Here is a 24707-nt window from a genome sequence, read left to right as displayed (position 1 = left end):
TGCCTCCCCATTGTGCACGCTATGTAGCCTGGACTCAGGACACTTGTATATGCTTCAATTGTTTTTCTACTCCCGTGTTGTTATTCGTCATTTACAGTGTCGTGCATAGATCGTTAAAACCCTGCATAAAAGATGCCCGCCCCCGCCCGATGCCCCGCGCACCCACGCATACGATATAGCTCTTAAAGTATTGTGAGGAAGTCTTTAATGGATATAGCGGTGGCGCGGGGCGCCGGAGGCTGGCGGCGGCGGGGGGAGTGCGAGCGACAGGGTGAGGCAGGAACAGAGGGGAGGCCGACAAGGTCAAAATACAGGAAATAGTGAAAATTATTCTAGAAAACTATTAAAAAGTAAGTGCATGATCGTACGAAAAGTATTGTATGCAACGGTGTTTAACTGAGTTAAAAAATACTCGTGGAGTCTTTATTAACAATTTTCGGCTTCGCCTCAAATTGTTACTCACGCCACTCGTCTTTTTTGACCTCACTTAAGAGGGCTTTCGTGTTAAAAATAGTGAAATCGCAACCGAGCGCTCGATCATACCGTGTGTGGTATCAAATATATATCACATTATAGGACTTTTTCTACTTGGTCTAACAAAATATGAGAAAATGTCCAAAAGTGGTAATAATTGTACCGGTGAAGGTTCGTTTTCAAAAATTTGGCAAAAATCAATAATAGCAATTTATAATCACTAAGGCATAACAGCAATTTAAGTAAACGTTGCAGATTAATTTAGTACAAAACTTACTTCTATGTGATGTAGATTTTCAAAGAAATTGTCACTTAATTTTAGGTAATTTCTGAAAAAAATTGATTTCGCCTTAGGCTAGTTTACTCTTTTTCAAAAACTTAAAATAAAAATCTAGTCTGAAATGATTGTGGTACAGGATATACGAATTATAAATTTACCCGTTTTAATATTCAAAATTGTCCAAATTTTACAAATAAGATCGACTGATTCAGCTCTATACGTGCGTTTTTCTAAACGTGCATTAGAGAAAAATTCATAATTAATTTAGTGAGTCAGTTTTCAAAAATCCAGTCTTATAAAAATCGAGATAATAAGATGCTCTAACTGGAACTTGAATTAAATAAATCTATTGGATAACGGAGTGTAGTATTTCACCGACTAAAACTATCAATTTTACATTCTTTTGACGTTTTTTTTTAAAGCAGCCTTAAACGCCAGTTGCATAAAATACTATTAACATGCCGCCCCGCCCCGCTGCGCTGCACGCCCAATGTGATGAGCTTGCACTGCTTACAGCCTAGCCCCGTGTTATATTTGATACTGTTTTTGCCCCAATCATACGATGTTGAATAACATTATAACACCAAATAATAATTACTGGCACTGACCTAGTTAACATAATTATATTCGTTACTATTTAGCGACCTTGAATCTAATCTAAGTACATCAAGACACCGGATATCAAACACATTATTAATAAAAACTGTACTGTAAACACACGGTTTGACTCGAATTATAATTCGAAAAATGTCTCCAATAGCGAAACAATGAACGTTTTTTACAATATTTAAAATATGTCTCATAAAATTTTAACTTCTATAAAAAATATTTACTTTTATTAAATGTCTTGTTAGCACCTTAAATACATCTTTTAATTGACTGAGATGCAATACTGCCTTCAAGAGTTTTTGATCGAATTACTACTGAGATATATTCTAAAGAGATTTTGACTCAAAGAGAGCTATACATATTCGAGTTAGATATAAGCAAATAATAATATGTTAGAACACAATCATGTATTGAGATAAAAACAAGAAAAATCCAATAATATCATTAAATAATAAAAAACATAGAATTATGAACAAAACATATAAATTTGAAACATGTTTTTAGTATTATGTTACACATACTCTAATTGTATGAATCCTAAATTTTTAACTTCTGATTAGCAGAACCGTCTGCAATCGATGCCATTAGGCTTAGAATAAATTTAAAAGTGGAAAATGTCTGCCTTGGGTGAGACTTGAACTCACGGCCTCTGGATCGATACTCCAGCGCTCTGCCAACTGAGCAACCAAGACTTCAACCAAGCCAGCGAAATTTTCCACTACTATGCTCAGTTGGCAGAGCGCTGGAGTATCGATCCAGAGGCCGTGAGTTCAAGTCTCACCCAAGGCAGACATTTTCCACTTTTAAATTTATTGTATGAATCCTTTTTTCAATTGTAGGTGAGACTCTACCATTTGATTAACTTTCCTTCAAAGTCATAAAAAGATTATCCAATTTTCTTGAAAGTTACCGTGTAGAATGGCCTTAAATAGATTAATATAAATATGACTTCCTAGTATTTCTATTCCGAACAATTTCAACATGACTATGGTATTTTAATTTATTTTTTAACAGCTACCATATTACCAGGATTTATTGTCAAGTCTGCCTACCTCTATATATTTAAGTGATTCAGATTTCTGTTGTTTTTTAATCATAATTTGAATTTAAATTAAATGAAAATCTTTTTTCCGTCCCGCAACAGGATATCGTGGCTGCCCACGGGCCACGTGCAGTGAGTCCTAAAACTCGTAAGAATTCCAATACATATCGTCACTACTTTGAAAAAAACTTGTATCTTCTTCTGTCAATGAAAAGAAAAATGTAATAAGTATGTATGGAATGCATATAGACTTACTGCGTTTTAACTTTGAGGAGCAGTGTGAGATACGAGATTTTTTCAAATTAGTGACGATATTTGTATTGATAATCCAATAGTTGTTTACTTGATGTGAAAATCGAATTTTAAGAATTTTCGTCTTATTATTCTCGTTACATAACCATTATGATACATTTTTTTCCGCTACTGTACCACTGGTCTCCGACTGAAGGTTTCTCATAATATGTTCAATTGTCATCTAAGTGTTTTGATATAGTCAGATGCGTTAGTCTATGACTATAGGTTTGTAGGTCACGTTTTTGCCTTTGCTTAGTCCGTGGCCAAGAGAAAGCCCATTTATAATAATATTGAAAAAAATAGGGTTTCATCGAAACTTAAGCGGGGCGTAGCTAAAATTCAACGCTGGCTTGCCCTTTTAAAATTCGTCACTACTTTTAAAAAAACTTGTATCTTCGTCTGTCAATGAAAAGAAAATTGTAGTAAGTATGTATGGAATGCATATAGACTTACTGTGTTTTAACTTTGAGAAGCAGGGTGAGATACGAGATTTTTTCAAAGTAGTGACGAATTAACAGTTTAGTTCGTGGTACAGTGTTTCCAGCTCTTTGACATCTGTGACAGCAGCGAGCAGGCGTAACAACTAGTCTATGACAAAAGTTTCCACGTTGATTCGAATAGGTTAATTAGTGGTGTGATTTTCATCCAACAGTGTTTTGTTTGACGTCAATAACGGACAGCGATCCGAGGTAACTAGGCTGATACATTAACACTGGTATCTAAAGGTTGGACGTAGCTTATGATCAACATTGACTCGCCCTTTTGCCGCATTTGAGTAGCGGGCTGTTCAACCAACAATGTTTCCAGCTGTTTGACATCAGTGACGGGAAGTGAGCAGGCGTAGCGACTAGTCTGATGCGTTAACACTGGTCTCTCAAAATTGGGCATAGCTTATAATCAACATTGGCTCGCCTTTTTGATAAATCTAAGTTAATTAGTAGCGGGCTGTTCATCCAACAATGTTTCCAGCTGTTTGACATCAGTGACGGGAAGTGAGCAGGCGTAGCGTCGACATACGTAGGCGGTTGGCGCGTCGCCCACAGGTCTGATCCGGGTTAGTACTGGAACAGAATAGACACGCATGTTAATACGCATTCATATCAAATGTGTGGCGGCCAGACGCGACTAGGGGTCGGTTCCACCCTTAGAGCATAACTAAAGATGTGAAGCGTCATTTCTGTCACTTTCTATGCCAGATAAGTGTGATTACATAGAGTATAATTATATATCACCATTAGCCGACTTTGTTGACCGAGGAGTAACCCAACAAGTCCTCTAATGGCCGCTGTACACACATGGCCAACAGTTCCACCAACCCCCTTGGCCATGTGTGTAGAGGGCTACTTGGCCGTAAGTTGGCAGTTGGCGCTTGCGCTTGCCGGCCAACCGATTCGTGTCGGTTTTTTGTCCACACATCAAAGGATCTTGGCGCCAATGGCCAACTGCGTTTACACGTTGGCGCTTCATTCAGTTGGTCGTCAGCCGTCAGAGAGGACAGTAGTGATATATTTACGAAAATAATAAGTTTATCTATGCCAATAATAGTGTAGATTTTAGGAAATAAAATAACCTTGCAAATGTTTAATGTATTTCCTAAAAAAGATAAATGTTCTTATCAGAATATTCAAAAAATTGTTAATATTGCAAATAATTTAATTTTACTACGGGGTTATTATTTTTTAATATTTTTTTTCTGACAACGTCTATGACCAAGAATTTCCTAGATTTTTTCATTCCACGTCCATCTTTCATGAAGAGCCAATGCCAAGTGATTGGTTCGCCAATGTGTAAACAGCGGCTCTTATCTTGGCCAAGGGGTTTCACAAAGGGCTGGTGGAACCGTTGGCCATGTGTGTACAGGGGCCATAAGGTTTGCACCAAACGGTTTGCAAAATCTTATAGACGTGAAATGGTGCAAGTAAGAGCGGTTTCACATTATCCAATCAGATATAGAATGTAGGGAGGATAATCAAAGGCAAAAATCAAAAACCAGTCACCACACAAAACCGCTATATACCTACCGCTGACAATTGCTCGCTAGGGGTAAACAAGGCCATGTGAGTAGTAGGATGGTCTGACTGATGGGTGACTGTAGAAATATGGTTGGCCTTGACGGCCCATCCACGACATTGGTCTAAGCGCGACAGCGGTGAGCGGCAGCCATACGTGCGAATGAAAAGTCCCATCGCTGTGTCTCGCTCCAATGTATGGCCGCCGCTCACCGCTGTCACGATTAGACCAATGTCGTGGCTGAGCCGTGAGAATGGTGCTATTGGTGCTGTGGTTGTTACAGATGTAGTGCGGAAAGAATTGCCTTTGTATTGTTACGGAAACGTACGAACGTATCATGCTATTTCAGTCAGTCTCAGTACAAGATGTACAGACATTGACCAAACTAGCATGACAAACAAATACGAACGTTTTCGGAAAAATACGAAGGAAACCCTTTTCGCACTACGTCTGTATTTGGGATGGGACACTTGATAAAGCAACGCATTCGTCGATATTCCTAGCTCTATAGCGGGCACTTCGTAGAACAGTTTCTTTCTTGGCCATTGGTGGCGCTGCGTATGCAGCGTATGCAATGGCGTGGATGGCGGCCGTGTTTGTTTACCGAGTGAAAAATGTCGGCGCCACAACAAAATGATTTTAGCACCGAAAGTAGTGTGATTATTCAAGTGCAAAAGAAGCTTTTTTTTTACTTTAATCTGTCAATTAAGACACCACAGACTAAACTATAAACTATGAGTGCTGACTTTTCAGTGTTGGCTAGGTATAATCTCATTAAAGTTCACTTTAGTTAACTGAGATGGTTTTATTCAATAACTAGCTTTTGCCCGCGGCTTCGCTTGCGTTAAATCCAAATATTCGGCATGCCCCATACAAAATTCCACCTCCTATTTTAGGGAACTGGGGTAGCCTACGTCACTGTCCATCCCTTCAACTATCTCAACTTAAAAAAATCACCTCAATCCGTCGCTTCGTTTTGTCGTAAAAGACGGACAAACAAACAGACACACACACTTTCCCATTCTATTAGTATGGATTTAATATGTCTCACGATAATTTTAACAAAATTATTGAAAAGATTAATTTAATATTTGTTCCAATTAGGTAACAATACAAGTCTCGTTTCATTTCATTTGTCAAGTATACCTATACCTAGTATTTAATTAAATATTGTACCTATTATGGTTTTTGCATTTTTTACTTCAGTTTTGGAACCCTACTTAAGTATTGAACGATATAGCGACGTATCATGATATGCCTAGGAACCACATGATCTGCCTAAATGCCACTGGCGGGTTTTACTTGGTGAAATCACGAAATGGCGGTGTTTCATGATATGCCTAGGAATTTCATGATCTGCTTTAACGTCACTGGGCAAATCGTTAAACGGTGAGCTTTGAACGATATGGCGAATGTTACTAAGCCAAATCATGATTTGGCGCCGTTTCACGATATGCCCAGGAATCTCGTGATCTGGCGGATTCTTCGTTCGGCCGCCGATTATATGTCGGCGCCAAATCATGATTTGGCTTAGTAGCATTCGGCATATCGTTCAAAACTCACCGTTTAACGATTTGCCGAGTGACGTTTAAGCAGATCACGAAATTCCTAGGCATATCATGAATGGCCGCCATTTCGTGATTTCATCAAGTAAAACCCGCCTGTGACATTTAGGCAGATCATGTGATTCCTAGGCATATCATGATATGCCGCCATATCGTTCAATACTTAAGTAGGGAAAATGTTCCAAAATTGAAGTAAAAAATGCAAAAAACCATAATAAAGTACAAAATTAAAAACATTGTAGTTAACAAATGAAATGAAAGGACACTTGTATTATTGCCTAATTGGAATAAATATTAAAATAACCTTTTCAATAATTTGACCAGGTCCATAATGTTGTGTGTTAGTAGGTAATTATAATAATTATAGCCAATAATTAATATTATAGTAATTGACAGATTAAAGTCGACGAGTAAAAAGCTTCTTTTGCACTTCTATTTTGAATAACCACACTATTTTCGGTGCTAAAATCATTTAGAGTGGCGCCGATATTTTTCACTCGGTAATCAAACACGGCCGCCATCCGCGCCATCGCATACGCAGCACCACCAATGAATGGTCAAGAAAGAAACTAATCTACGAAGTGCCCGCTATAGAGCTAGGAATATCGACAAATGCGTTGCTTTAATCGATCAGCCGTCTTGTTTATCAGGCACATCGTGATATGCCTGGACAACTTTTAGGCATTTCATGATTTGGCGCCGTTTCACGATATGCCTAGGAATCTCGTGATCTGGCGGATTTTACGATCGTCCGCCGACATATACATAAACTATACTATACATAAGTTTTTGTATTAGAGGAAGGAGGATTTTTTCCATTTTTTCCTTTAATACAAAAAAGTATTGTTAGCGGACGTTTCCGCTTCTTCAAAATTGATATAGTATGGGTGTGGGGTTAGCACATTGTTACTGGTGAATTCTCAATACGACTTGACTTGAGACTCCGGTGCCGCTACGTGATGTAATCGTATATGTCGCTATACAAATCGTATATGTCGGTAGATGTCGCTATACGCCACCCCAAAGACGTGTGCATAAGGAAAGGAATGGAAAGATTTGCGAAGTCCGGCGGTGGCTTCCGTAGCTCAATTGGTTAAGAGCGGCCGCCTAGACTGCGGCTGATGAGGGTTCGAGTCCCGCCGGAAGCATTTTTTTCCCTTTAATACAAAAACTTAATTAACAAAAAATAAAACCGCCTTCAAAAAAAGCGTGTTACAAAATACGGAGAAACTAAAAAGCCAAAAATAATAAACCTTCGAATTCAGATTTCTTATCAGATTGCAATAATCTAAACATCCAAATTATAAACAAATCAATTAATTTTGTAGTCGGTACCAGACCTGTTCGTCGCCTTGCTATTTCCTGTTTGCCCCACCCAACCATACGCAGGCTGGCCCCGACTCCAAAAATAATTGATTTGTTTATAATTTGGATGTTTAGATTATTGCAATCCGATAAGAAATCTGAATTCGAAGGTTCATTATTTTTGGCTTTTTAGTTTCTCCGTATTTTGTAACACGCTTTTTTTGAAGGCGGTTTTATTTTTTGTTAAAAAGTTAATTTATTTGTTGATTTTTAGTGGTTCCTAGTGATATTATATGTATCAGTCCGAATATATGTACAGTAGTGAAAGAATTATCCTTTAACTCCTAACCATTGAGGAGTTGACCTTCCATCATCAGCTCAGCCACATAAAATTATTACCATCAGGCGTAAATACTGGTGTACCTTTGAAAAATACACTAAAAACATTACATGTGCCTATAACATTTGAAGAGTTCCCTCGATTTCTCCAAGATCCCATCATCAGACCCCGACTTGGTGCCAATGGGACCATCTCGGGGTTATACCCGTTCGATCAAAAAAAAATTTTTGAAAATCGGTCCACGATTCTCGGAGATATCGAGTAACATACTACAAAAAAAAAAAAAACATTCAGTCGAATTGAGAACCTCCTCCTTTTTGAAGTCGGTTAAAAAAAGTATCGTTAGCGGACGTTTCCGCTTCTTCAAAATTGATTTTATACTATAGTATACATAGATTACAAAACTAGCATGCAGTGGATAGATTAGTGAGTGCGTGCAGAAGCGGACACTCACGTATGTCGGACATACCGGCGGGCGAGTCGGCGGCGGGGTCGGCCACGGCGAGCACGCGGCCGGGCAGCAGGCGCGAGCGCACCACGCGCACCAGCTCTAGGGTACGCGGGTCTGAGCAGCCGCCCGCTATCAGAACCTGGAACCGACAAATTATAATATTACAGCTTGGCAAATTAAAATTTTGAAAAAGAAGACTGATTTTCATGAAACATGGCTAAAAACACTCCCGACTAATTCAGCTATCAAACAAAAAAAAACTAAATCGAAATCGGTTCATCCTTTCGGTTGACGGGGACACACTCACAAACAGACAGACAGACACGTCAAACTTATAACACCCCGTCGTTTTTGCGTCGGGGGTTAAAAAGAGTAGAAATGGAACTATTTTTTTTATCACAGCAACATTTGACAGTTCTCCTTGAAAAGTGTCGAAATCTGTCAAAATAGTATGCAAAACGATTTACACAGACGGTGGCGCCCCTATCATTTTCTCTTTGCCAGCCTGTAGCACAGTATCTAAGCTCAATACACAGACGATGACTGTTTATATTCTGATTTCTACAATAAAACACATTTCACTTAACATTTTCACAGCCAAGACCAAGAACCCGCCTGGTAAAATCGCTGTCAATAGAAATTGTCAACAATGTAAACAAACCATTATATCAAATTAATATCAATAGTTTAGCAAAAGGTTGAGGATCATAATGTGATATGAATTGATTAAAAATAACACATGGATTTAGCCAGTATCTGATGAGTTAGAATGGAAATTAAAGACACTTTGACTACAAGGTTTGTTTACATTGTTCACAAATTCTATTGACGGCAACTTTAGACACTCGTGAACTCGCTGGGTGGGTTGTCGCCATACAAGCGGGCGGTTATAGATAACGTCCGGTTCCTGACGTAGTGCGCCATTTTTTCTCTGGTCGTGAATGTGTTAATCATATTATAAATGAAATGTGAACTTTTGCTACAACCAACAATCTGTCTGTCGACCCCTCATGTCAATACGGATAAGGGATACGTGTGCCATACGGAGATAAGGCACTGGTCCCACCGCGAGCTAGTATGCTATGAGCTATCGGCTATAAAACGAACAAAAGATAAGCACCCCCGTGCAAATAAAAGAGACACGGCGATATTGATAGCTCACCGCTGGGCGAGTAACTATAAACATCGCCGTGTCTCTTTTATTTACGCGGGCGTGATTATCTTTTGTTCCTTTTTATAGCATGTCTGGCCTTTTTACTCATCGTCACAAGCTCACAAGTGTTATTACGAGCTCATATTATATTTACCACTCTTACATATATGAGTTCTTAATAAAAACTGATCATTGTTTAAGCATGTCATTGTGGAAAGGCCAGACACACTTATTCGTATGACACACTTAAATAAACAAATAAATATTATAGAACATTAGTTACACAGATTGACTAAGCCCCTACAGTTCAAGAAGGAATGTGTTGTGTGTACTCAGACAATATAAATACATATTTAAATACAAAGAGCGGGTGAATCATTGTAAAACATAAGGGCACACATCATCACCTTATATTGGTAGGGGGGAGGGGGGGCGCTACACAGATCAACCTAGCCGCAAATTACGCAAAGCTCTATGGCTGCTAGGCGACGATATACATACTTATATAGATAAATACATACTTATATACATAGAAATCATCCATGACTCAGGAACAAATACCTGTGCTCATCACACAAATAAATGCCCTTACCGGGATTCGAACCCAGGACCGCGGCTTAGCAGGTCCGACTAGGCCCTAAATCTGTATATGAGCCGGGTCTATGAGCGAACGTCTAAGTAATCGCCTGGTCATATCGCGTTCTTTATCCCGAAGGGGCGCTCTTACAAATTTAACAAATCATATCACTAGAAACAGGTACTGACATCATCATAAAGAGGCGATCCTCCTTTCGAACCAACGCTCTTGCTATTAATAAACCATGTTACAACGAACGTACCTGCGTTGGAGTCGTTATAAAACATAAGAGTTGACATCTGTAATGTCACGCTATTACACTATATACATCGGGTTGGCTCGCCAATACACACCGCACGTCCGTGCTCCATCACACTCGGACACCGACTGCCATATGTACTCGAGACACCTATACACTACATCCCTTTCTTGTTTTAATTTTTTTTTTATAAATATTTAAATAATAGGTCAATTTAGTTTTAATTCAAATACTTGCCATGCTGTGCCGTGTATCTCTTTTTTTTTTCTTTTTAATGAACTACGTTTCTTCTAATTGTCTGCCCACTTTCGTCATTCCTAACTTGATCATCTCCGTCTTTACCACTTAGTACTGTATGTGAAGTAGTTATAATTAGGGATTAATTTTCTATCTTTAGTCATATGTTTAGGACATTCCGGTCTGAGGGTTGACTCAGAGCGGACGCTGCACCACCACCTGCAGTGTATACTCAAACATACTTGTGTGTTTTATTAACTACAATTCCTAGATGTCAGTCTCCCTCCTTCTTCTTTAAATCTGTTACCTTTTTCAATTCAGACTGTTTTGAAAACTAGATTAGTACATTTTTTTTAATATACATATATGATTGTTTTTTTTTTCTTTCTTCAATAGCATACAAATTTTAATCATACAATATAAATTGTACAATGCAAGCATCGCACATTTCTCGCGTCAGCATTAAAATTAATATAATTATGACTTGATTAGAATTGCTTTGCATTGCATGATTGCATTTGCATGCATTTAGTTATGTTTTATTGCAAATAAATAATGATTGATTGATTGATTGATCGCTGTATTTGCGATTACGCTATACATCGATTATGTTTATACGTGCTCCTAGCTAGTACTCAGTATACCTTGGTTATCAATAAATTTATAAGTGTATCAAAAATCAGTGTTTCTATCAAGACTACCATCAACCATCAAGAATCATATTATCTAAGGTGTACGGCTCGTACAATAATATTTCACTAATTTCATACCTTTTAATGATTTACATTATTATTATTTTTTTTTTTTTTTAATAGGTCGCTTGTCAGGCGTCTAATGTATATTAGGTAATTATTGATGATAACATTGATAACTGATTGTATCGGCCCTATACTTCATTATATGCACCTATTATTGCTAGTAACTAGTAAATAGTACATATAAGTATTTAGTTATAGAACCTAATGTATCTGGAGCCTCGTCTGCCGACAAACCATACTCTGGTTTGGCAGAAGATAAATTTAGTTGTAGGTTTAGTTTTTGAATAAACATTTATTTCATTTTTCATTTCATCTAATGCAATTCATAATACTTACGGATATTATAATGTTTAGTTAGATCTACTCATAAATTTAATTATAAATTGCAGTGCATAGTTATTAAAACTTTTACTGTCTACTGTTTTTTTTTCTGGATCGAAAGGGCTCGTGATTCATTGCATTGTAATACATAGAGATACTATATAGAATATGCATTAAAATCCTATTCAGGGTCACGTATCCACTTTATCGTTTTATTGATTTTGTTTCATCATGATCAGCTTTCTTTCTCGTAGATACTTTGTACCACACAAAGTAATCAACGATTAATTTTCTAAAATAGATAGCTGTTCATATACTATTTAAGAAGTGCTTACCCAATTGACCCAATTATACTAACATCCGATTTATATCTACACAGTATGTATATATTTTAGATAACACTTTTCTTTTAAAGTATTTTATCAACATCTTTTTTTTATTATTATTATCTCTTTATCTATCTTAAGATCTTAACTCTTAGGCTAGGCTATTTTATAATATGATTATTAAAGAAATTACAAAACCACTTTTTTTTTTTTTGGCTGATTGGCGATTGACCATAGTCACACCCGATGGAAGGTGAAGATATAGTCGAAGATGGAGCTCACCGATTCAGTAATACTTAGCATATTCACTTTTATCTTAAAGAGACCGAGGTCGTATTTTTCTGGGAACATCTATGGTGGGAGTGCATTCCATTCCTTTGATAAAATATTATCTAAATTATTACCCAAATATTATCTCCTTCATTTACTTTCTTTGCGCTGTTAACCGAACAAATCAGCATGCCCATTTACAAGGCATCAAGTCATACTGAAATTGACCGGAGTAACAGGAGTAACAGAATACTTATACAGCTCACCGAACTACGAGGTAACTACCTCGTAGTAGGTAAGCACATCAGTGTTTCTCCCCAGGTACCACGATTTGAATTTGTTTTTGCAGCTGTGTCTTTAAATTCCTTCAGGAGATGTTATATCTTGACAGACTCAGCGTTTATTTATGTGTCACACGGAGAGAAAAACAACTAGATTTAATGTTCGTTCAACATTTCTATTTTTTTTTTTTTTTTAAAATTGCGCCTACGTGTTCTTTCATTCCAACTACAAGTTTGATGTTGTTAAGTGTAGTTACACTTCCTTCTACATTTTTTATACCACGTCGGTGGCAAACAGTTATAGGGCCTCCTAATTGAAAGCGGTCACCGTAACCTATGGACGCCTGCAACTCAAGGGGTGTCACATGCGCGTCGTCGACCCATTAGAAACTTGTATAGTCCTTTTTTTTTTTTTTAGAACCCCATACTGTAGTTCATCGGGGAATACCTTGACATAGCTCATTCCACAGCCGGAGCGTTCGTGGGAGGAAATATTTTTTTTTTTTTTTTTTGAACCAATCTTTTATTTAAACCAACAAGTCGATTTTGTAAAAGCACATGTCACATATTGATTTAAACATAATGTTTGGCTGATTCAATAAAATATATTTTAACAAGTTTGACCTTGTTGTTTGGTTCGTACAAATTCGACTTGTATCATCAATATTGTGATTTATTCCCTTTACTAAAATACTATTGTTTCAAACAGATAAACACGCAACAAGACGAGTTTGTTAGATTCACAAGGCAAATTTCCCTCAGTTGTACCCTTAACTTCACATCCGTCTATCAATCCATTTATATATAGAATAGAATCATGTTCCCTAACTTCTAAATAATGTGCATTGTAAGTAGTTAGGTACCTAGATAATTGACGTGAAGCATTGAAATCTGTGATTATTTAACATTTTACAATCACTACAGACAAAGCTGATTCAGCCGCTGATTGTTGTCCTTTTGTTCATTTTCTTGACCAGACGAAATAAGGTCACTAGTGAGATTTCAATATCCTCCCGTGAAATTACGCAAACAAGTTCAGCATTTTTTTTTTTTTTTTTTTTCTATATTATAATAGTTCAATAGAGGCTCACAGATCCATTAGTTTATTTGTTTTAACTGGACACCTGACTTGTATGAGATTCACCTACATGAATCTCTGCAGTATGTACCTATTACCCTAACTGATAACGAGTACCTTCAGTACCAATATATTTTTGTAATGATTTTCAACTGACGTAGATTGTCTTTGAAAATCTATCATAGATCAACTTAAATAGGCATGTCTTTCTCTTGAGGTCACCCATACTGACAAAGCCTTGTTGACGGTAAGCAGAGTTAGCAACTTCTTTTTTTTCCGCGTTGTTGAAATGTATCAAGCGTTCGCTTAATTTTATTCAATTCAGCTGCACCACTACGTGTTTTTTTTATATACAATGCAATGTCAAACCAATGAACTGTCTTTATTTATTTATTTTTTTTCACTCTTTTCACTCTGATTGACGTTAGCGGCATCTAGGTATATAAAGAGTGCTCTTTTCCAGCGCTCCTACCGAACTCCTACTGATGTAGGATCACCTTCGCTGTCAAATGCCTCCAACGACAATTAAGAAGCCATACTGGACTTTCTTGGGGCAACCTGTACCCAATCAATTTAATGATTCTAACTAACACAAGTCAAAATATATTATATTGAAAATATTTCAACTTATGCTATCTCAAAGTACTCAGTCATTGTACTTGAGTGTTTTACTGGGGTAGTTGTCTCAGACTCTCAGGCACTGGATGCCTTGGTATTTTTTCTTTCATATGTGTAATTTATTTCGGTTTCAATTTAATGATATTTATTGACCGACGTCAATCTACTATTATGACAATTGAAGGCTCAGATAGCATTTATCATCTGATCTAAGCGTCATTTAAGCGCACGTTCAACCAGTATAACCGTAATTTACTTCGTGTTTAGGTTATTATCATTAAGCTCATATTTGCAACAATTCAATGTTCAGTTTTTTTTTTTTTTTTTTTTAATTGCTGTTTAACTATGTTTACAACAATTTAATGACCAGATAAATATATCTGCCTTAACCAAGGTATGTTTTTTTTTTCATTTATTTTACATGACAATTAAATGTCCAGATTCAGTAATCTGCTGGTTCCACATATATCTATATTTATCCTCGTAAGGCTAAAGTCATGTCAAATTAATGACCAGATACATTTTATCTGCTTTGAATGAGCCGTGCACACTGTACAGGTCAGGTCATTGTTATTCTGTTACCAGTATGTTTTTTTTTCATGACAATTTAATGTCCAGATTCGGTAATCTGCTGTATTAACTAGCTTAATAACCAGAATTTCTGTTATCCAATTCACACACATGACAATTAAATGTCCAGATTCTGTAATCTGCTGTTTCCAAATTCGCAATTTAATGCCTTATTTTCAGCCACAAATGGCATAAAATTTCATAGTATTTAGATGCCATTTAAACGGTCGATACTAAACAATACAATTGAATGTACAGAGTGCACCTCCATGTGCTGTTTCCAAATTCGCAATTTAATGCCTTATTTTCAGCCACAAATGGCATAAAATTTCATAGTACTTAGGTGCCAATTAAATGTTCGATACAATTGAATGTACAGAGTTGCATATTATCCGTTTAATGCCTCTTTTTTTTCTGCCGACTTTACTGGTAAAGTAATTTAATACTTAGATGGAAACTGCTTATCATAAGTGCTTCAAAAATGTATTTTTTTTTCTATACCGTGTTTTTTTTTTCGTTAAATTTGACACGTCGTTAGGTTCATTATCAAGAACCATCCTGTATATCACTTTTAGGTATATTTAGCACTTAATGTGAACCCATCTGGTTTTCTGGTTTTTAAGTAATTAAATACTCAGATAAAACTGCTCGAAATCGGCGTTAGGAATGTTTACGTAAGTCAATCCGCGACAAGAGTATTAGTCATGATTTTATGGCATGTTCAATCAATTCAAAAGATTCACGTTCAAGTGATAATCTATCTCTAAATAAGTGTTACTTTCCCGACATATGCATAGATCCTTTCATTTGTAGCTGTAGTTCAAATAACCACTTAATGAAGTCGTGACTTACGTTACTTTTACGTAAATTCACCCCTGTAAGGAAGTATACTTAGGTAAGTATTTATCTAGTTTGTTTTGGTTTTCACCTTACTCTCAAACATCGACTAATGCTACCATAGGACATTTAAGTGTGATGGTTGTACAACATTTTATCATTCAAGTAAATGCCTTATTTAGGTAAATAGCTTAACCATTCATAAATTTAGCAACATCACATAATTTTGTGTATTAAACCAACCAACAGGTAGATGGTAACTTCACTAATTAAAAATAAATATCATTTCTTTTGGTTGGACGGAAATTATTGTAATGATTCCGGGCTGTGATTTATGTAAATAATAAATCAATTTTATAAACCCACTACACATAAACTCAAATAACATTTTGGTACCTAAAAACATTTGGCAATCTAGGTAGGTAACCAAACCGTTTACTAGGTAGGTAGGAGCCACACACCGACACATGTATAGGCATGACAATCTAGGAAGGCTGGCCGTATGTTGTCAATTGCCTCAAACATTTTATTAATTACATCTATCGGTTTTGCTTAAGGTTTATATTCGCACGGTTGAAAGAAATAACATTTCATTTATTTTTATTTGGTTTTGACTTAATTCTTGAAAAACTGCCGTTATAATCATTTCGCTTTGTAGTATTTAATGAACACTTTCATTTAGCTTCATTACGTTCCGAAACTACTAAGAATGCCAGTAATTTAAAACGGCAGGTAACCAAACCTGTTTACAAAAAGATAACGGTGCATCATGGCGCATCGTTACTCGATTTTATAGGTTATGTTACTTATGTTTCTATCCCATCCTCGTCGCCACTTGTAATGTCACGCTATTACACTATATACATCGGGTTGGCTCGCCAATACACACCGCACGTCCGTGCTCCATCACACTCGGACACCGACTGCCATATGTACTCGAGACACCTATACACTACAACATCCTCTCCGGCAAAGCCGTAGGCGAGTTGGTCAGTCTATGAACGAAAGCCGTAATCGCCCGGCCATATCGCGTTCTTTGTCGCCGCCTTCCGAAGTTGCGTTCTTGCTATTGTAGTTGCTATCTATAAACCATGTGAGAACGAACATTACCTGCGTTGGAGAGTCGTTATAAAACATAAGAGTTGACTTTGTCTCTGATGAAGCCGTAGGCAAGTTGGTCAGTCGGCGCGAACGCTGTAAGAAGTCGTCTGGCCATATCGCGCTTTTTATCGCCTTATTCCGAAAAGACATTCTAATAAACCAAATCACAAGTAGTACCTGCGTCGGGGAGTCATTATAAAACATAAGAGCTGACATCATCTCCGGCAAAGCCGTAGGCGAGTTGGTCAGTCTATGAACGAAAGCCGTAATCGCCTGGCCATATCGCGTTCTTTGTCGCCGCCTTCCGAAGTTGCGTTCTTGCTATTGCTGCTGCTTGCTTGTTGTTCTTGCTATTGTTGTATAGTTGCTATCTATAAAGAGTGAGAACGAACATTACCTGCGTTGGTGAGTCGTTATCAGAGATCGGATTTTTGTGCGTCATTTGACGACCGGTCTGGCGCAGTCGGTAGTGACCCTGCCTGCTACGCCGCGGTCCCAGGTTCGAATCCCGGTAAGGGCATTTATTTGTGTGATGAGCACAAGATATTTGTTCCTGAGTCATGGATGTTTTCTATGTATATAAGTATTTATATATTATATATATCGTTGTCTAAGTACCCACAACACAAGCCTTCTTGAGCTTACCGTGGGCCTCAGTCAATCTGTGTAAGAATGTCATATAATATTTATTTATTTATTTATTTATTTATCTCATACTAAAAGTCATTAAAATGACGTAAGTAACTAATAATGTCGCAAATCCGTCCGATCTCTGGTCGTTATAGAACATAAGAGTTGACTTTGTCTCTGATAAAGCCGTAGGCAAGTTGGTCAGTCGGCGCGACGGCTGTAAGAAGTCGCCTGGTCGCCTCCTATAGAAACGGCATTCTAATAAACCAAATCACAAGTACCTGCGTCGGGGAGTCATTATAAAACATAAGAGCTGACATCATCTCAGGCAGAGCCGTAGGCGAGTTGGTCAGTCTATGCGCGAACGCTGTAAGTAGTCGCCTGGCCATATCGCGCTCTTTATCGCCTCCTTCCGAAGCGGCGCTCTTGTCGGCGTAAGCGGCAAGGCGCTGCAGGTTGTGGCACGAGACGCTGTTGCCGCACGGCTCGGCGCCGTCGTGGTCTGAAAAACAAAACACAGTAAGGGCCAGTTGCATCAACCACATTTAATAGACACATCATCGTCACGCAGCAAATGTCTATGGAACTTCCCATACAATCAAATTTAACGACCGCTTTAACAGTGACAGACGGTTTGGTGCAACCGACCCTAAGTCAGTGACTGGAGGGAAGAGCTGTTCTAAATATACCCCCATGTGAAGCAATGCTACTGACTTACGAAAACGTCAACTACTGTGGAACATATACCTACGGGCAGAAACAATATCCCTTACGACTACGCCTACGCTCACACGCATGAAGGATCTAGATTACAGGGCACATCCCTAAGCTACAAAGGAACGTAATAATATTCAATATACATATTTTCATTTCGCAATCTTGACATGTTTAAAACCATTTCCATCTTGCATCTGTGACTGTCGTAAGTCGTAAAACATTTAATTGTACGCATGTCAAGCGACATTCAACCAAGCTATTTATAAATATGCGTGTGTGACCTAATTATATAAATTTTAATTTGTTTGAGTCTCAAAAACTTTTAGGCAAGAGCACAAGCAAAATTAAAGTTTCATCTCACAATGTTTTATAGCCTACCGTCTAACAAAAGTCACCATTAATGCGTCGAGCATTTTAGTCCGTACACCTTAAAAATATTGTTTAAGAAAAATTAAAACCTCACCTTCTTTCAGCCTCAGCACAACACTATCATCTCCCTCCGAAGTGCTAAAGTATCCACCATTCGTCTCATCCCAGAACAGCTCATCTTGCTTCTTCTGCAATTCGCGCGCCCAGTTAAGCCAGCAGAGGTCCAGAGATGCTTCGTATAGATCCAGTAGACCTTTCACCAGGAAGGCGTAGTCGTCTAAGAAACCTTCGATAGGTTTTTCACTGAAATGTAAAACATAGATATAAAATTGTGGACGCTAGAAAATGTTGTTGACGGAAATGTACTGGGAGCCAAAAATATGTTGCTACTAATAGGGATGACGACTACATAAAAAAACCGGCCAAGTGCGAGTCGGACTCGCGCACCGAGGGTTCCGTACAAACCTGCATTTGATATGAATTTCAACTTGATAGCTCTACGCGTTCATGAGGAAAAAAGTAATAAGTTTATATTTATTAAAAAATATATATTTTGTAATGTAACTAAAAATTTAAGGTTTTCGGAATTTTTCCTTTATGTGTGCTATAAAACGTTGCTTCATGCCAAATTTCAAGATTCTAGGTCGACTGGAAGTACCCTTTAGGTTTTGATTCCCTTGCGAGTACTTGCGAGTTTCAAAATATGCAGCTTAAATTGCTGTTTCTTTTGATTGCGTTGACATAGAAGTTTCATTTTGTTACAGCTTAAAGGTATTATAGACCTGAGTATTTGGTATGAATTTCAATTTAATACCTCTACGCGTTTATGAGGAAATGGGTAGTAAGGTTAAAATTATTAAAAAAAAATATATTATGTGATGTAACTAAAAATTTATGGTTTTCGTAATTTTTCCTTTATCTATGCTATAAGACGTTGCTTCGTACCAAATTTCAAGATTCTGAGTTCACGGGAAGCACCCGTAGGTTTTGATTCCCTTGCAAGTGTCGAAAATTTGCGGCATAAACGGCTGAATCTTTTGATTGCGTTGGCTTAGAAGTTTGATTTTTTCACAGCTTCAAGGGACAGTAGACCTGAGTAATTGATATAAATTTCAGCTTCATACCTCCACGCGTTCAATTCAATTCAATTCAATTCAAAATATCTTTATTCATGTAGGCCTAGTTACAAGCTCTTATGAATAGTTCATTACATATATATTATGATCTTAATCTAACCTAATTATCAGAGCAATTTATTGTTGTAAATTATTGTTCATAATAATATTGAGTCTATAATATACAATTTCATATAAAAATAATCGTTAAACAAAAAATATATAATTAGGTATATGTATATATAAAAATACATGTCTAGAATATTTCTAGGAAAAATCCAATGTCCAAAAAAATACAATATTAATTTCATCAACAATAATAATAATAATAAACGTAAAAATAAGAAACCATTTCGAATAACAATTAATCCCACGTTGTTTTATCATTCATGTAGTCTTGTGTTGTATAATAAGCTTTGGAAATGAGTACACGCTTTACATGATTCTTAAATTTATTAATTGACAAGTCAGTAATATGATTCGGAAGTTTATTATAAAATCGAACACAATTACCCATGAATGATTTTTTAATTTTACAGAGCCGTGTGAAGGGCACCGCGAGTTTATGTTTATTTCTAGTATTTATATTATGTACATCACAGTTTTTCTTAAAATTACAAATGTTTTTATGTACATACATAATATTCTCATAAATATATTGACAATGCACTGTCATTATATTAATGTCCTTAAATTTATCTCTAAGTGAGTCTCTATGGTTCATTTTATATATTGCTCGAATAGCCCTCTTCTGCAGAATAAATATGGTATTTATCTCTGAAGCACTGCCCCAAAGTAAAATACCATATGACATAATGCTGTGAAAGTAACTAAAATAAACTAATCGAGCTGTTTTCACGTCTGTTAACTGACGGATCTTGCTCACTGCAAAAGCTCCTGAGAAAAAGGGTCTTGACAGACGGACGGACGGACAGACGGACAACAAAGTGATCCTATAAGGGTTCCGTTTTTTCCTTTTGAGGTACGGAACCCTAAAAATGGAATTCTGTTTAGTCCGTCAGTTAGATCGTCTAAAAATACTGAACACATATTTTTCGCTTTTTCTAATTAATGAAAAAATACAAAGATATAGAGCATCAAAGTTCCGGAGTGGAGACTTGTGTGATGTGACGCACTTCTAAGTAAATATTGTACCTAGGCGTGATGTCACGCGGTACTTCAACGCACTGTACCGTCGTCATTTTTCGTTTACGAGAAAAAAGAAAAAATACGGGTCTAAAATTCTTTGATAATCTAACTGACGGGACTAATTAGTTTTTTTTTAGTCGTCTCGTCTATTACATAATGTAAGGCCATGTCTGTGATTGGCAAGAAGACTGTCAATAGATAATTTAAATTTGGCATTAGAGTTAAAAATCAAAAATACATTGTGAACAAATAACATTTTCAAACAAATACAATACATGTCAAACAAATCCTCTTTGACCATAAAACTATTTATAGTATTTATATTTTGGAGAAAGGAGGTTTAAATTTGTACTTACATCTGAGAAACCGACCCATCATCTGCTCTGTAGCAAGAATGAAGCAATTTCTTACTTTCCGGATCATATAAGTACTTTTTAATGAAGTTTGCAGTTTTAATAGCATCTTCTACATATTCCTTTTCTCCCAAACCTTGTCCTGCCTGAGCTAAGCCAGAGATCATCAGGCCGTTCCATGAGCACAGCATTTTGCTGTCCAGATGTGGCCTCGGTCTCTCTTGACGGGCCTCATACAAGATCTCAGTACATTCATTGATCACTTGATTAAACTGCTCCATAGTCAATCCAAACTTTTTAGCAGTTTCTTCTTTACTCCCATAAACAATGAACATGTTCTTCCCTTTGAGCTCACCGTGAGGATCACTGTCCGGTGAAATATTGCCATCTTCTTCAACATTGAAGTAGTGACAGAAAATATCCATGTAAGGTATATCATTTATAGTTTTCTCAATAAGGAGCGACTCAACTTCTATATATTCCCAAACACAAAATGCTCCTTCCTTCTTATGAGGAGCGCCATGAACTGGATATGAATCAGCATCCTCGGCGCTATAAAAACCTCCTTCTAAATGTCTCAGATCTCTGTTTACGTATTTAATAATGTCACGAACAACTTCAGCGTAAAATTCGTCTTTGGTCGCAAGATAAGCGTCCGTATAAGCACATGCGAGTTGCGCTTGATCATACAACATCTTTTCAAAATGCGGCACATGCCAGTCATTGTCAACAGAGTAGCGAGCAAACCCACTAGAGATATGATCATGGATACCACCCTTGGCAATCTTAGTTAATGTGTGCAAGCACATCTCTAAGCACTGCTTACCTACTCGATCAGACTTGTTCCGAGCATAGAAGTGAAAGAGGAAGTTAAAAATTGAACAGTTCGGAAACTTTGGAGCTGTACCAAATCCACCGAAATGTGGTTCAAAGCTAGCAATGTATCTCTGCACACATTTGTTCCATGTCGCTTCTCCAGGTACGGATGGCGATAATTCAGCATCACCCTTGGATAAGGTTTGAAGAGCATCCATTATAGCAATGCCAGCCTGTTTGAATTGCTCAGTATTTTCTTTCCACTTTTTAGCAAGTGACAGGAGAATAGTTTTAAAGCCAGGGCGGCCATACTTATTCTCGGGAGGGAAATATGTTCCTCCGGTAACAGGCAGTAAGTCAGGAGTGAGGAAGACAGACATGGGCCAGCCACCACTGCCAGTGGTTGCTGTAATAAACAGCATGTAAACCCTGTCTATGTCGGGCCTTTCCTCACGATCCACCTTAATATTAATATAGTTCTCATTCATAATTTTGGCAACTTCTTCATTTTCAAAAGATTCTTTCTCCATCACATGGCACCAGTGGCATGTGGAGTATCCTATAGACAAGAAGATCAGTTTGTTTTCTTTTTTGGCCTTGTCAAATGCTTCCTGGGACCATGGGTACCATTGCACTGGGTTGTGAGCATGCTGCAGCAAATATGGAGACTTCTCAGACACAAGAGCATTGGTATGTTTTGGCACTTCAATAGGGTTGGATTCAGTGGTTGGTGTGGCCATTTTTATTATGTTGTCACTGAAGCTTCTTGTAAGTTGAGGGGAAACAACTGGAAGCTGATTGTTTTGGCCAAATGTAGAGATTCTGGAAAATAAAAATGTACTAATTAAACATTTTAACGAACACAAAAAACATGGTGTAGATATCTTTAAAATATCTTTTATCTTATCTGTCATCTCTTATTGACACCCCATGCAGTCAGTTCTATTACACTGAAGTTAGTCTGTAATAATTAGAGAGCAGATTTCAGGTAGCAATTTAAAATAAATATTACTATGGATATGACTAAAATGCAATTTGATAAATACATGTCATGTGGTTTATAATAAGGTCTTACAATCTATTATTATTACATTGTACATCGCAAACTTTGCTGAATAATTAGATCCAATTATAGTTATTTTTGCAACAAACTGATTTTAAAGAAAAGTATTTTATTCTAAATAAAGGAGTTGGTATACAGGAAGCAAATTATTCTCATTTTCCTCTTCTTTGAGTTGTAATGGAAGTTTTTACTGTGCAATGCGCAGAAGAAACATTAAAGAAGAAGAACTTGAATAAATACAATATTTAAAAAAGCAAAAATTTTTTTACTTTTTATCATCATATTTTTTCCTGATATTCATAAAAGGATCCAAAAAGAGTTTTAATTTTATGCTCCGATACATCTTTTTTGTGTGTATATCCATATTAATATTTAAATCGCTACCTGAAATCCGCTCTCTAGCAATAATTTGCCTTCTATATATTTACTATGAAACTGCAACCTAAGGCAATACATCAAATAAAATTAACCATTCATAGAATGAATAGAAATTGTGATTTGATTTGGTGAGCCTAGTGGATGCCAGTTTATTAACTTTTATCAATTTATACTTAGTTCATTTAATATAAAATTTAAAAAAAAATTATTTCAAGTCACTTATTTCAAATGACATGTCCGTGATAAGCTGTATAAATTATTATATGTGCACTTTGTAGTTAGATAAGAAATTAAGTGATATATTTAAAACTACTTAATTGTTGTTTGATGTCTGCACCCTCAGCATATCTGCAGTACCTAACTGCATTCAAAAAGCCTACAAATGGATATTTTTTTCGATAAACTTCGATAAATAGTCATCATTTCATAACAAAACATAGTAAGTTTAACATTCAAGGTTATACATAATCACATAACGTTTTTATGATGACATGAACCTGATTACATATTAATAATGCAAGTGCCTTTCTCTTTCCTGGCTAAAATCACAGTGCGCACACAGTATCGCTATCATAACATGTAAACATAAACAAGGTCAGTAAATGTTGTCCTGCAGTCTATTTTTAGTCTGCCGCAGACAACCAAATATTCATAGAAATCGAGTATTTCTTTAAATGTTGCATTTGTTACCTAATCACATACCTTTTCGACAAATTTATGTCGCGATGGGAGCACACCGGGTTCACAATATGCGACTCCTTCGTCGTGTTTTGATTCAAGTTGATACTCTTCAATCTGTTGTCCCCTGTCGACAAACGCCGCAGCAACAACACTGCCCGTCCATTAGGCATAATAAAACAAAACAACGACGATTACGGCGAAAACAGTACAGATAGCATGGAGTTCTATTGCTTATATAATTTTGTTTTGATTCTGCACTGCGCCAATAAATACGCAACGCGACGAAAAATTGTTGACGTCTAACTTCGAGTGTTGCTTGCTTAAATAAATCCGTTGCGTATTATTGCCAGATGGTAAATATACTGCTGGCCTAGCCAACGTGACAAATACACTGACAATCGTTGGCGCTACGTGACGCTCGAAACGCAGTCTGGCTCTATCATGCCACTAAAGAAGAGCGATAAAGAGAGAGCGAACTACGATTGCGAAGCGTAACTGATTTTAACGTTGGCTAGGTAACCTGTTCGGAAAGTACACCAGTAGGCCTAGCACATGATGGCCGCGGGAGTATGTCGCCGCGAGATAGATGCCACGTCTTCTTCTAACTGTATTAATGACATAAGGACGGGTAGTCTATCTCGCGGCGACATACTCCCGCGGCCATCATGTGCTAGGCCTAC

The 24707-nt window shown here is 37.1% G+C and overlaps 1 protein-coding gene and 1 non-coding gene across 3 annotated transcripts; one reads left to right on the top strand and one right to left on the bottom strand.

The window, feature by feature from the left end:
- Positions 1–2093: 2093 nt before the first annotated feature.
- On the bottom strand, positions 2094–24330 carry LOC125233422 (spermatogenesis-associated protein 20). 2 transcript variants are annotated; one of them, XM_048139437.1, is made up of 6 exons: positions 24049–24330; positions 21093–22727; positions 18567–18775; positions 17668–17888; positions 8374–8509; positions 2094–3760 (listed from the first exon to the last, which is right to left on the bottom strand). In XM_048139437.1, the coding sequence occupies exons 1-6, from the start codon at positions 24195–24197 to the stop codon at positions 3630–3632; spliced, it is 2481 nt and encodes an 826-aa protein (XP_047995394.1). In that variant the 5' UTR covers positions 24198–24330; the 3' UTR covers positions 2094–3629. The 2 variants fall into 2 exon arrangements, with proteins under 2 accessions (XP_047995394.1, XP_047995395.1); XM_048139438.1 differs by having other exon boundaries at positions 8389–8509.
- On the top strand, positions 7349–7422 carry Trnas-aga. The gene has a single exon. It is a non-coding gene; the product is annotated as a tRNA-Ser (tRNA).
- Positions 24331–24707: the final 377 nt, after the last annotated feature.

This window comes from Leguminivora glycinivorella, chromosome 14 (genome assembly GCF_023078275.1).
Source record: "Leguminivora glycinivorella isolate SPB_JAAS2020 chromosome 14, LegGlyc_1.1, whole genome shotgun sequence".
Lineage (NCBI taxonomy): Eukaryota > Metazoa > Arthropoda > Insecta > Lepidoptera > Tortricidae > Leguminivora > Leguminivora glycinivorella.
This window is presented reverse-complemented; position numbering and strand designations above follow the sequence as displayed.